Source organism: Labrus bergylta, chromosome 6, assembly GCF_963930695.1.
Source record: "Labrus bergylta chromosome 6, fLabBer1.1, whole genome shotgun sequence".
NCBI classification, from domain to species: domain Eukaryota; kingdom Metazoa; phylum Chordata; class Actinopteri; order Labriformes; family Labridae; genus Labrus; species Labrus bergylta.
Genome location: NC_089200.1, coordinates 11,479,426 through 11,494,308, shown reverse-complemented (window position 1 = coordinate 11,494,308; position 14,883 = coordinate 11,479,426). Strand labels below are relative to the sequence as shown.

The 14,883-nt window shown below is 39.4% G+C and overlaps 1 protein-coding gene across 2 annotated transcripts in view; it reads right to left on the bottom strand.

The window, feature by feature from the left end:
- The window catches only part of dennd1b (DENN/MADD domain containing 1B), a 109,904-nt gene extending 101,155 nt beyond the window's left edge, over positions 1–8,749 (bottom strand). For both annotated transcript variants that reach the window (XM_020655533.3, XM_020655541.3), the window contains exons 1-2: positions 8,466–8,749; positions 7,451–7,515 (exon numbers count right to left, since the gene is read on the bottom strand). In XM_020655533.3, coding sequence (XP_020511189.1) covers positions 7,451–7,515; positions 8,466–8,482 — 82 coding nt within the window. In that variant the 5' untranslated portion in view covers positions 8,483–8,749. The remainder of the gene's footprint in view (positions 1–7,450; positions 7,516–8,465) is intronic.
- Between the last annotated feature and the right edge of the window lie 6,134 nt (positions 8,750–14,883).

Below are 14,883 nucleotides of genomic sequence, written 5' to 3'. Positions count from 1 at the left end.
CGTGCAAAAACGTGTGATCACAGAGAAAAAAGGTTGGTGTTCAAAAGTAAGAACAGGTAGGGACGGGAGATACAAGATGTTATGAAAACGTGGATGTAGGAAAAAGGAAACCATTTTCGAGCAGAATGAATAAACAGACAACAGCGTTGACAATGAGCTTTGTGTCCAAACAAAGACCTCTGTTTTCAACCCTGCTGCCAGAACAATAAAAGCAAACAGCCAAAGAGCATTAATTGTTTCTTTTTTTCAGGTGATGTCGAATTCTCCCGGAAAGAAAATTTGGAAAATCATGCAAACTGTAATAAAAATGTTTCATTTTAAGCCAAGACACATACAGCAAAAATACAGAGATTGCAAAAGACATCTGTTTTTCTGATTTATAATTGTGTCTGCGCTAGAGATGCACTGATGTAGCGATTGAACATCGATATCAGCTGATACCAGTTCAATTAACAAACATTGGACAATAAGCAAATTATCTCTGCTTTGTTTTCATAATCAAATGTGAAAGATAATGTCTGCAGTGTAGGAGTCTATTCCACTGTCTCTGGGAAGGTTAAAGTGACATTCAGTTTGAAAGACTTGTTCCATTGACATTTCACAGGCGGGACTACAAACAACTATTTAACTACATCCAGTCACACAGCTTATTTTAAAACACAGAAAAAATCTAACAAACATCAGTATCAGAAACAACCCTGATTTTCACAATAAATGCATCTCTAGCCTGTACTGGGAGGGAGAGGGGGGGGGTGTCTAACTGAAACAATTCTGAGAGAGGTCTACTTTTTGTTTGAGACACACTTTAAACTCTGAAACAAAAGAGGCCATAGTAAAAATGTGAAGACGACACTTACTTCCCTCTCTTTTAAATAAGAAAAGAGTTGGAACGAAACCTCGTAGGCAGCAGGCCGCTACACAGTTAATGAATGGATGAGTGACTGCATGTAGGACGCTACAAATGACTCAAGACACCAAAAAAAGAACAACCCTGTACAGCACAGAGAACTGCAACTGGCCAACTCTTCACTCCAAAATCATAAAACCAACACGTCTTGCATCTAAATGTTACTGTGTAGCATATGCAGAAAAGACTGAAATAACACTGTGATGATAAAGTATAATAATAATGATAATTATTATTATTATTAACATGGCAATGAGTGGAGAAAATGCACTCTGGAATCTTTTCTACTAATCTTTTGAAACCAAATTTCAAATGCCAATGATGCTCACTGATCAAAGTTTTGGATCACAATGACACACTGTAATATAATCACATGGCTTTGAGTAGCTTATTTCAGTAAAAATACATGTTTCATGAACTGTTTGATCATGTGTTTTAATCTTTATTTTGGTATTGTTGATGTATTTTGTTACAGCTGTTTTTGTAGTGCAGCTTACTCAGCTTTTTAATGGATTAATATTGGATGGCTTATGTCACTGTAGAGGAACTTGATGCTTCACTCTGTGGCTGCCACTATACCATGGAATAAAAGTTAAGAGACTTCCTCATTGTGCTTCAGAGGAAACAGTTAATAAGACAACAAAGACATGTTGGCGATCTGATTTGGGGTAAAAGAGCCAATTTAGTAAAGTCACATGGGTGAGACCAAAGAAAAAGGCAGAAGGGTTATGAGACAACCAAAGTGTGAGGCCCTGGGGTCCTCTCAGGAGTGTGAGTGGAGGAGTGTGGCCTCTCTAATGACCAATCAACACCCTCCTTGCTGCCGTGGCATCTGTTAGTACCCCTTTGGCCTCCCTTCTGATTGTGAGCCCATCCTGAACTCAACACGCAGCCGGAATCCAATCAGACTGCAGATCCGACGAAGCTCGGGTCAAGGAGCAATTCTGACATTTTGCTGAATGCCAACGTTCAACCTTTTCTAAAAGTTCTACAATACAGGAGTTTTGCTTTACGGATACGAAGGGAAAAGGTGAGGCCAAAAGAAAGAAACAGAGCATCTCAGAGCTGCTGGAGGGGGCTACAGGAGATAAAGCAGCAGATAGATGACAACTATAGTGAATAGTAGATGACACGGTGAGACCTCAGGGTCTCAGCAAAAATGTTCTGAGGATATAGAACAGAAGTTACTTTTCATAGGCAGACAAAGAGACGCTTTAAGGCCATGTGAATAGAAAGGCGAAAAATAGGTCTGGTTTCCTTTATAAAGGAAGAGTCTCACAACATATGCAAGTGCAGTTATATGTTGACAGTTAAACCTCCAGCAGTGTTTTTTTTTTTTTTTTTTTTTAACACTAGCAAGATGTTGTCTTGATTTACTGAAGCTGATGACGTATCTCTTCTATCAGACAATAAAACAGAGACATGCTCAGTAGTATACAGCTGACAGGCACAAACATGAGATGGAAACAAGAGACCGGTGTTTTCATACATCCTTTTAAGCGGGAGGGTGTTATATGACGTGCAGACTGCACAGAACATTACAGGTAATGTAAAAGAATGTCAGGAATGGAAAACATTCTGATTCATTTAGACAATTTAAACTCCAAATTAACCTGACCTGAAAGTCTGCACTCAAGGAGGAATGCTAAAAAGCATTTAATGCAAAACCGCAAAGGTTTCAAACCCTTAACCTGTGAGTTATAGTCCAAACAAAGCTGCATGCATTGAGGGTTTTTTTTTTTTTTTTAAAAACACTCTATCATTCACCTAATTGCAGCATGAATGTTGCAGTAAAATTGATATGCTGATCTATTAAGTTTATTGCTTTGTTACTGGCAACAATCTGGCTGCAGGGAGCGGGCGAGGACAGGTAGCATCTGTCCCCACCTACCGCCTTGGCAGCGTTAGCGTCATCTGCTAGCTTTGGCAGCATCTTGGAAGCACATCAATATGGCTTTATGTAGCCAGGGCCGCTAGTAGCTAGCATGCCAGTCACGCTCTCAGGCAGCGCTCGCTCGCAGCCTGAGCATCCACTGAGCACTGAGCCAACAGAGCTAAGCGGAACTGAGCTCGAGCTGAACAGGGAGGCCAGGTCTCTGTGGACCTGCATGAGGAAAAAGGGCCAGTGTCTGTCATCTCTCCACACATCCGCGGTTAGAAGTGTGGGGCCGAGTCCAGATATGAAACCTGCCATCATTGTAGCTATGAGCCTTATTTTCTTGTTTTTTTTCTCCCCAGTAACACCTATGTTGTGGAATGTTGGTGCTCTCATCTACTGAGAGAATTGGTACTGTATACTACACAAATCTGTAAGGTGACAGACTTTTCTGTTCTTACCTGCACCACTGATGTTATTGTGTTACCACAAGCGTTTGCCAAAACAAAAAACAGGATACAATCAACCCCCCCATGGGAATGATAGGCCTTCATCCAACAGGAACAAATTCAGAACACTGGCATATGTATCTATTCTTGATGGCAAGCTTTTAGCAACATAATTGCAAAAAATGAAAATTAAACTTGGATCTGTGTGTCTGTGAATCAGACTTTTTGTTCAGGCTAAATATCATTCAGAGTAGTTGAAACAGCCCTTTTTGCTAAATATCACACATCTTCAGGAATCTAATGAGATGCGGCTAACAGTGGTTACTCAATAGTCAAATCTGCACCGTGTCAGCATCTCACAACAAAAAACACCAAGCACAGATTAAAAAAACGTATTAAATAGTAGGGCTGGGACTCTTTGGGCTTGTCACAATTCAATTTCGATTGTTGGGGGTCACAATATTTTGGATTCAAAACGATTCATGGATTCAAAAGTATTTTTGAATGAGTGCATACTTCAGGATCTACTCCAGTCATCTGTGAGACTTGTTGCTCTATTTGGCATTCTACTGAGTTAAAGAGCTAGCCTTAGCACTTAGTGACTGATAAGACAAAAAATACAACAAAGATTTTTGGAAGTTATGAATCTATTTAAAATCTCAGAAGATAAGAATCTTGATTTTTACATAAATTGATTTTTTCTCCCAGCTCTATCTAACTGGAATCCACTTTATCACTTGACCTCAATCTATTATTACCAAACATTTAATTTGTATTTGTATAAAATATTTAACAAGGTTTAACATCCACAAGTAACAATACGTCCATATTATTGTGTTGATGACAATAAGAAATAAAGATTAACAACATGCCGGCATTATTGGTTCAGATAACATCTGCTCGACGTCATTGTAAATGAGGGCTATGCTCTCAGTGATTATCCAGTTCAAATAAAGACATAATAATTTCATGCACGTAGCACAATCATCCCATCTGTATCAAAGTCAACATAGCTCTGAGCAATTTCATTGTTTGTCAGTTGCTGTATTTAAGAGTCAAAGAATCAGCAATCTTAAATAATTCATTCTTTGGTGCCATTATTCAGACCAACAGATGTCGGTTTCAGAAATATTAGTTTGCATCCATAAGCTTATAAAGATTAAGAACTCAATTGTAAGATTATGGATTTGAAAAGGTTGAATCTCAATAAAAAGAAAACCTCACTGCAAACATGTGGGTGTCATCTGCAAACACAGTGCTGCCTACAAGAGGTGAGAAATCCAGCTAACACAGGAAGTTGAGGGACAGGTGTTATGACCATCTTTAAAGGGCTCGGTTATTTTTGTCTAAAACCAGTACAGGTTTCTCTGCAGTTTGATCTTGACTACTACTAACAAAGTAAGCTACCCTCTACACGACAATGCTTTAATGTCAGGCTGCTGCACATGGATCTAGTTTCAAACCAGCAGGACCAGGATGTGGTGAGAGTGGTACAACAGCAGTGCGGCATCAGCACAAAAAAATAAAAAACTGCACACACACCAAGCTTTCCAGTCAGTCAAAGAGGAAACACTTTTAGTCACTGTACAGCATGCTAATGTAAACAGGAGTTCACAGAGTGCACAACAACTGAATTGCAGCCAAAATCAATATAAAATTAGACTTTATATTCCCTAAACTGTGAGGAAGAGACATGCGAAATATGAGCAGGCTGAAACCTTCCACCACTTCTTCAAATGCTCTAATTTTTTACACCATGTTGCTATGACAATTTAATTATAGTCTATCATAGTTGTCTGTTTGTTTGCGTGTGTGGGGTAGTGGGAAGATAATGTGTTAATGTGAAGTGATGCTTTTTGGCCCACTACCTGAATGTTTGGCTGCAGGAGAAACAGCTCTAGTTTGTGGTGAGCGACTGCGGAGGTTTCATAGCTGGCCGAATCAGCTCTGTTATGACTCACTGTATTAACCCTTTGAGCTCATAACAGAAGCAAGGAGACAGGCACATGCATTGGTAAAACAAGGGACACGTTTTAGGGGTTACAACATGTAAATGATAAATGTGCAAGGAAAAACATTATCGTCAGTGATACTAATGAAGGAGGTAAGTATTTTGTTTGATTCAAACATTAACTGGAGCCAAGTCACAGAGAGAGAAAATTCTCAGTTTCAGAGAGAAGTGGTTAATTCCTCATATGATTACTTGAAACCACTCTTTCACAAAAACAATCTCCTATAAATGTAAGCTATACTGGGCAGCCAGTATACATCTACATCATGACAGGGATGTTCTTACATCCAATCAGGGCCCAGCAGAAAGCGGAGGGAGCACTTTGGAGAAGTGACTGAGCAGAATGTGAATGTTCCATTTGACCTGAGGGCTGTGCACACATTGCTCTGTAGCTGTGCTCCAGGGAGCAGGAGTCCGGATATGAGTCTGACCCTGGATCATACGTGGGGGGAAGTCAGTTATTATAGCGCAGGCTGGTGGTTTATGAGTTGGGTTTAAAATCCAATATCAGAAACTACATCCAAGGACAACTTTCAGTCTACACTGGTCAGCTCAGCAGCTGCACGAGTGAACCGTCTACATAACACCTCCTTAATGTCAAAACTAAGTGGGCAAAATAAGACAGCTGGTGTAATGTGCAGCGAAAATGTTTTTACATGATATTTGACTTGTGGCCGACACTTGATATTGATGTGAAATATAGGAGACTATATTTCCCATATTCATAAAAGGTAGAAAACAGTGTTGTTCTTCATCGGCCGCACTCATTTCCTGGGACAGTCTGACTGCTTTTTGTCTGCTGGAATGTTTGACCACTGCAAACACCAAAAGAGTGCATGCAACTTGCTGACCTAAGTGTGATTTTTCTAAAACCTCTAAAGCCTTGCACTTGTTAACTTATAGTCAGGCACAATAACAGAAAAGTGGAGACTGAAAATCAGTCGCCAAAGTAAAGCTAAAATCAGCAAACATCTCTGACCATTTTACAGATGAACACAGCAGCGACCTTATCTAGTCCTTAGGGTCTCGACAGAGCACATGTAATGACACCACAGACATAATGATTGCTTTCATTGTTCAAGACTTAACTCAGTCATTCAGTGTTGTTTTGTGACGCTCACAGCAGGACTTAAAATACTGTGCATGTGCATTTGGTAAACACAGCTGCCAATGTTACATAACATCTTAGCTGTGCCTTGTTATTACTGTAATTACACTACAAACAGTCATTTTTACAAACACACATTTATACAAGGGATCCATGCACAAAACCATTTTCTCAAGATGATATTCAAGGCCAGTTTACTGAACAGAAAATATTTCATCATCAAATGCTCAGTCGTTCCATATTGTCTTAAATGACTTAAATGACTGAACGGTTATCAAAAGATGAATCTGATGACGACCACGTGTTTTTTTTCAGCACTGATAGATGAAAAAAATCAAATAAACACCAATATGCTTCATTAAGGGCTGCAAATAACTATATAAAACTGAACTTTTTGTCAGAGCTTCTTCTTTTAACATCTTCAATATTTTCCAATGTCACTGTCTTATTAATAATAATAATAATAATAATAATAATATATTGGTTTTTTATAGCGCTTTTCTAGGAACCCAAAGACGCTTTGACAAATTATAAAACCATAAAACAAAACAAAAAACGACGAGGACAGTACAATGAAGAAGTAATGCAGGGGGGGAGGGGGAAGTCTTCAAATATCTCATAAAGTCTGAACAAGGATCACAAACTAATGATGGAGTTAGTTTGTTTTTACAGCTGGCAGTAAATACTATATATTTTGAAATGAAAAATGAGAAAACGTGTCCTCTGCAATTTTTCAGTTAAACTAATTAATCGGTGTAATGTTTAAAATAATGATTATTCATGCTTTTTAAATGTTCAAAACCTTTTTTTGTCTTAATTGTGAACAGCAAGCGGAACACAGACTGACAGTATACATACTAATGGATACAATCACATAACACTTGCTTAGAAGTCATTTCTGCACTTTATCAGAAGTGTGATAAATGTTATTTTGGATGGGTTTGTATTACTCTTTATACGTATGTCTTCTTCCGGGAGGGGTTTTCATACAAGTCATTTACAGGTTCCCACCACACCCACACATGTGCTTTTATATTCTCTGTATGTGCCTTGCATTGATATTCCTGTGTGTAAAATGAATTGAATTAAAATAACATACCTTCATTTTCAGATGTTGGACATGCCACCTGTAGAACCAGATCAAATGTTCTGTCTGGAATCTCCCTGAAAAGAATACAAAGTGTGTTTACCCAGGGGTGGGGTGGGGTGGGTGGGGGGGGGGGGGATGAGGGGCAGCTGTTATAACTACACACCAGCATGGGCAACAAGTGTGTATTCCGCATCAGCAAACATAGCAGCGCTGTTGAATGTGATGACATGCACCTCAGTATAATAATCATAATCATCAATCCTACTTTAAGTGAGTCACATTGAGATTTTTAAACGCAGTCTTAAAACTCATTTATCCAGTCTGGCTTTTATATAGTGTTTTACATCAATTCAAATCTTAACATTACTGTATTGTTTTTTTTTTTAATCATACTACAATTTTAAATATTTTCCTCTTATGTATTTATTTTAATATCTTGTTGCTTTAATGTGTCGTGTTTTATTTTAATACATCATATTTTATTTTTAATTCTAAATGGTGTGCATTAGTCTCTCAATGATTTTATAACCTAGTTTTTTTTCTGCACTCTTTTCAAACACTTTGAACTGCAATTGGATTTGTCTGAAAGGTGCTGTATAAATAAAGTTTAATTGATTGATTGTCAAGTGCAAACAGTGGGTAAACTGCAGGTTCGCTTAAGTTGACTGTGCTTTAGTCTGAGTTGCAACAATGAGATGTTTCTGACATCACAACTGGACAAACTTAGGTCACAGGACTCGGTCAATCCGTGTCCGTGTCCACATTATAACCTATTTAAAAGCTGCCTTGCTTGGCTAGCGGAGATGCTAATTGCTGGTCAGCTAGTAGACAGAGCAGCAGACTGACCCAAATGCAAGTCGAGCCAGCTGGCCTGGTCGTTAAATCCACTGCTGGAGACTGCTGCTCACACTACGACACCAAAACATGCGTCGCTTTTTTTTTTTTCCTTCCTCGTTTAGCTGCGGAGTTGACGAGTTGCAGACTAGCGACACACACAAAAAAAAAAAAACTCAAGAGGTCTTACTTTATTCTGCTGTCCATGGTTTAGCTACAACATCGCGACAACTCCGTGCTGTCGTGCGGCTTTGCTCTGCTGGCTGTCTGGGTATATTTCCCCCCCCCACACCTCCTCCTCAGTCCTTCCTCAGTCCCGACCGTCACTGCTTCTGTTTTATCTGACCCCGGTCGAAAGCTGCCGCGACCGCATGTTTGAAAAAGGTGTGATAGTAGTCGTGGTATGTGCCGTCCTAGCTGTCGTGAAATGAAGCCCTGAATGCCCAGCTCAGCTGCACGGTGGTATTTCCCACAACAAACACCACTCCAGGAAGTGCTGTCAAAGATTTAGTGACGTCAGCGCGTCAGACGAGCACCTTGCTTCTGCTTCTGCTGCTTCTGCCTGCGAGCATCTTTCCTGAGTAACACAAGCATGATACCCACATAGAATATAACCTGAGTCGTATGATTCACGCTGTTTTCCCAAATGAGACTGTTTAAATACTTCAATAATTATGGTAGAGTTAGCCTTTAGCTTTGGCTCCTGAAGTGGGGTCGTGGTGAGGGCTGCCAAATTGAGCAGTAGGTCTAACTAGTGATAATGTTATAACACTTGGGAGCAGAAGAGCAACCTGCAAGAACAATGTAACACAACATTCCTACTATCAACATATGCTGTCGATACCCTGACCATGACATAGCATAACCAAGTGTTGCCTATAGGCCTACATCCAGATGGGATTTAAAAGCATAAACATTTATTTGGAGTCACTTTTCTTGACTCATGAGAAATGAAGGTCCAATATGAACCAACTTTTTTTTTTTAGGTCTAGAACCACATCTACTGGAGTATATCTCTTTATCTTATATGTTCAACAATGTTCCAGCTAATCCTTGTCTTTATCTTTCCTCAAGCCAAATGAAGCCGAATCAGTGCGTTGAACTGGAACTGTACAATTGGGTGATCAGAGGAGGGCCAGCTTAACAGCTAGGAAATTCAAAAGGCAACAAAAGAACCCAAAAGAACCCACACAACATGGCCAGAAATCAAACCAAGGGACAAAAGATGTACGCACAATATGATTATCTTGAGTTCACAATATGTTTTTGTATTACTTTTTGGGACTCTGTATACCTCAGCATGCAGATATGTTCATGACACTGTTTGGTGCATGTCATCCCCCCATTTCTATTCCAACATTTCTTGTCTTTCCCGAGCTGTCCTATCAAATTAAGGCAAAAAAACAACAACCTTCAAGATAATCTTAAGGGGAAATAAACTCTCAATTGGGACCCTGGTATACGATCAGTCCCACTATTGCCCCCACTGAGGGCAAGCAACATCCTTCAAGGCCCAGATTCCTCCAGGGCCTTAAATCTCATATTTATTTTGAAGTAATTGGTTTTGAAAAGTTTGAGTGAACTTAAAATTTTCAAGGAATATGCACCATTGAGACCAACATATATTAGGGTGGGTGTTGCATCCTTAGTCATGTTTTAGTCTCTTAAGTTGGCTGAACATATATATGTTGTAATACAATTTAGTGACCTGGATTGTTTAAATATTTGAAGTGTGCTGTTTTCAACATTATCCATTAAGGTGTATCTAATTGTTAAGCCTCAAACTGACACAATCACATGCCGGTACTATTATTCCAGCACAGGAGTCCTCTGAGTCTCTCTTCAAACAGGGAAGCTGCCACGTGTTCCTGTTGTGTGCACATGGAGGCTACAGGGTAAATGCAAAACACATAGAGACCACTATTTGCATTTGAACGTCAATAGGAGCCAAACAGCAAATTGTTTTTTAACCATAACATAAAGCCAGTCATGATCACAGCATATCAAACATGGGACACACGTTCAAACATTCATGGAGCTTGTGGAGATAAGATTCAACCCAGTCATAAGAAGCATAATGTTGTAAAGTAATTCAGTAATCAGACTGTGGTGGACAGTGCAAAACTAGTTAAGACTGGCACAGTACCTTGGTTTAAGCCTCAATAATTATAGTCTGGCATGTTTAAATACTAGCCTAGCTAGATAGCAGTAGCCCATGCATGCAATAAATGCTGAATTTGCAACACATCATTCAGTTTCATAAGATTTAGGATTACGAAAACTGTCCGAGCCATACACACCAACATTGCGGGATAAGCTCACTTCATATGACCATTACAATTTTCTTCAGAGCTCTACACCAAATATGTTGCTCATGAATCAGCTGAGTCACTGGTCTCTTTGGGAGTAAACCTAAAAGGACACAAGGGATTTATTTCACTTCCCTTATGTGCCATATTTTTCAATCAGTGAATTCATTTCAGCTCACATATTTTCAGTTCATATTCATCTCTGGACCTCCTCCTGTATTGTTTGCATGTTTAAGTGATATTTGTCCCACTGTAAATTGAAACTACTGTCTCAGTTGTACCGCTCTCCTCTCCAGAGACTTCGTCTGGATCAGAGCCAGATACCTTCAAGCCGACTGGAAGGTAATTAAGTGGCAGCAGACTGGGGCATGCTGTTTCAGGCATCTGTATGAAATGATAATGGCAGGGCTACTGCCTTAATATACAAAAATTCAAAATGACAAACACACACACGTGCGCACACACACACACACACACACACACACACACACACACACACACACATACGTAGCTCTCCGATGAGTGCTCTGGTAATCAGTGAGGATCCAAATTTAAGAGATCTGCAAACCGTGGCTGATTATTCTTAATTCAGAGAACCTATACACTTAAACAAAGAACAATACAGTGTCTTATTGTCCTCCTGAGGCCCTGAAACTATATCAGAATGGCTTCAGACATTTGTCCCAGATGAAGTGCACATGATTTAGCTTTCTGAATTAAATGTCACTTCAAAGAATATTTATAACCGCAGGGCTCTGTTTTTCACGTACCCTTGCCTTAATGGAGCCAGTAGACTTCCCCAGGTTTATTGTAAATCTTAAAACATCAGCATTATTTTTTTTTTTACTTAAGTTGATTTGGAGATATTTCTACAGAGCTTCTTATAAACAAGCATTTATTTTCACCAGTGATGTGCAATTTGTCTTTGGGTATATTGACCTCACAATGTCAGTCAAAAGACACTTGTCAGGTCTCATTACCCAGAATTCTTAGCAGACACATCATCAGAGGTGGCTTCCAGCGTTGGATAACCTTGGGAGGACTCATTAATGTCCACTCATCAACCTTGCAGTGTTTTGTCCAAGTGACTATATTACTTAAATATATAATGTATTCACTATTATATTGTAGGAAGGTGTCTTTGTGTACACCACGGTGTCATTGCGGCAAAGGAGAGCAAGGCTTAGTCTCTTACAAGGAGAGTGTAATTATGAAACATTTATTGTATTAAATGACTGCAAAGGGAATGCAGCATACAAGATAATATATATAATATTATTATCAAATATTATTTTACCTTATCATCACCAAGAGCAATTTTTTTTTTTATCTTAGATGCATACAAGAGGAAAAAACAGTGCAAAAAACATAGATAGGTAAAGATAGATAGATAGATAGATAGATAGATAGATAGATAGATGCTTAAGTTGCATAATGTATGTAATAATGTAGAATCTTTTGAATTTTGTAGTGTGTTATTTAAGTGGGACTCTTTGGTGGTTGGTGAGAAACAGTAGGGGCGCTGTGTGCTCCAGCAAATCAATGTTACGACATCATATGTCGTCACCACTGTGACGTTTACGGACAGAGGAAAAGAGGAAGTGCAACACATTTGTGAGCCGGCGACTCGGGGAGAAGGAGGGGGAAAAGTAAACATGCAACAGAGACACATTTTTTTTTTAAACGAAGATATGATACGTAAACAGTGACCATTGTAACTGAAAACGAGATGGCGTATTGTCGGTATATTTGTACTCACAGCTGCAGAAGCTGTTTTAAAGTTGTACAACTTTTAGCCTGTTTTTTAAATCAGTGACTTCAAGAATGTTTCACCAACATTATCCGGGTATACAAGCGTTAGTCAGCAGATTGCTTCTCCTCCATGCTCAGTTTAATACACGACTTTTAACCATGTCGATACCGAGTCAGTCAGAGAGAAGCCCGAGCAGCAGGAGGAGTCCACAGGTCAATGCGGTCAGTGGGGAAGCAGACCCGGAAGAAGTGGTGACAAACAGCCCGGGGGGGGACACCGACCAGGTCGAAAGAAAGCCCACAGAGGAGGAGATAACCATCCACAGAGTCCACACAGAGGCATGTGAGGTAACAGGAATCCCATCAGTAAGATCCATCATGTTGCTCGATGTGATTAACTAGACCCAGGTGTCTCTGCAGGGATTTGTTTAGTCACATTTCCTTTGAATTGAGATATGGATTCCATTTCATTTAAAATAACAATATGACAATATAAAAAAAAATATCACCTGGCACAAGTATTTGATTCAAAGTGTACTCAAGTAAAAGTAGAGAAATATTCACCAATTTTTTTTTATCAGAAAAATGTGTCAAAATTTTCAAGAAAAATAAATCAAATGATGCTTAAAAAACAGCCTGTGGTGCTTATTATTATGGTCTGCTGTATAGGACTATGTATATTATTATTGTATGTTATCTTATAATGTTGAGCTGATTTTACCAGTTTGGTATCTTAAAGAACTTTTTATGTTTTGCCATTGTTTCTTTTATTCAAAATCAGAATCTATAAAACTAAATAGGCTTATATAGTTCACAGGAAAGGAGCTACAGGTCGGATTCGAACCCGGACCGCCCGCTTCATTGGGGACTAGAGCATCCGTACATGGGGAGCGATCACACACTCGGCTACCGGCGCCCCCACAGTCAAGTACTTTTTAACAAAGTGATAGTTATAGCGTAACACGGCTCTTTTGGTTAACAAGTAGAACTTTTTTTTTTCGGGAAAATCCAATATTCAGTATTTTCTCATCCACATTTACAAAATGTCCTGGTGAAGCATGATGATTTTTTTGGAGGACCCTAGTGCAAAACAGGATATTTTATAAAGACTAAAGACCACTTTACACTTCTTCATAAATAAGAAATAAAATCAAAATGATAATTTTGTAAATTACAAATAAAACCAGACCAACAGAACCGTTGTTTATGTCAGATGACATCAGTGTTTGTACAATAATATACCAGCTGTCTTACACCTCCAGAGAGCCAGCTTGTCTCCAGGGCAAAGTTTCCCATGGGTCCTTGTCAGAGTGATCATTTACTTAAGTTTAATTATAGCAGTGAGCATCATTGTTGAAGAAATGCCGTTGTTCTTTTAATGTATATCTCCCAGTGTATTACAGTTATTATATGTCTAAATCATCATCATCAACATGAGATTGGGAGTCGATCTGGGATAACTGTTTCAAAAAACTTTGTCAATTTCTTTGAAGAAGACTAAAAAAAAAAAAAAAGTCAAATGTTTTTTTTCCACGTTTATTTTTGGGCTTTTGATGACTTATAATTAGAGACAGGACAGTGGGGAGTCAGGAATTGGGGAAAGAGAGAGTTGGGAGTGACGTGTGGGTAAGGAGCCACAGGTTGGATTCGAACCTGGGCTGCCCGCTGGAGGACTGCAGCCTCCGCACATGGGGAGCATGCACTAACCACTAGGGTACCGCATCCTTGGAAATTTAAAAAAAACGTTAACAGTTCATTACAACTTTACTTAGAAGCACACCTGCCCAACGTTTCATACACTGTACATGTCATGGAAGTTTTTGTCAGAACTGTCACATTCATTCACCAAATCTATCCTTGCTCCTCCATCAAGCAGAGCCAGTGAGCTCTGTGCTTATGACAGTAGTGAGTAGGTGTCATCTGCATGCCTTTGGGCGTATCTGTTGTAAATATTGTGCTTCTGAGTGTGGGTGAAACTGAGGCAAGTTGGCTGCGACCTGAGGAGAGTGGTAGGGCCTGGGTGGGAAAAGCACAATGCAGAGAGGGGGCCCAGCTATGCCAGCTTCACTATGTGGCCCTGGACTGCCATGTGAAATGACAGGCTGTGTCACCAAAGAGCCTGGGGCCTTTTTCCCTTTGTGGCCTGTCAGAGCTCACCAACTCGTCGGCTCTCATTTTGAAACAGACTGAGAGGTGACATTTTCTAACTTCCTGAGGGATGGCACCGGAGTTTGGTGTTGTTCCACGTACAGAAAAGTGTTTTTGTGTCCATACAAGGCAAATAATTAGTCAAAATAAAGAATGATTGTGTCTTTTAAGCATATAACACAATGCTTCCAGTTGATTCATCATTGCAAATCCTCACCCACAGAATGATACACAAAAGAGCACTAATTAATTAGAAACATCATAAGAGTGAGACTGTCTTACATCTGTTTCTATGCGTAGAGGTCATGCATCCCCTCTTACCTTGACCCAAAGCAATATGACTACATGTATATGTTTATATTCAGAACAATGCCTACACATGGCTCTGTGTTTGGGTGT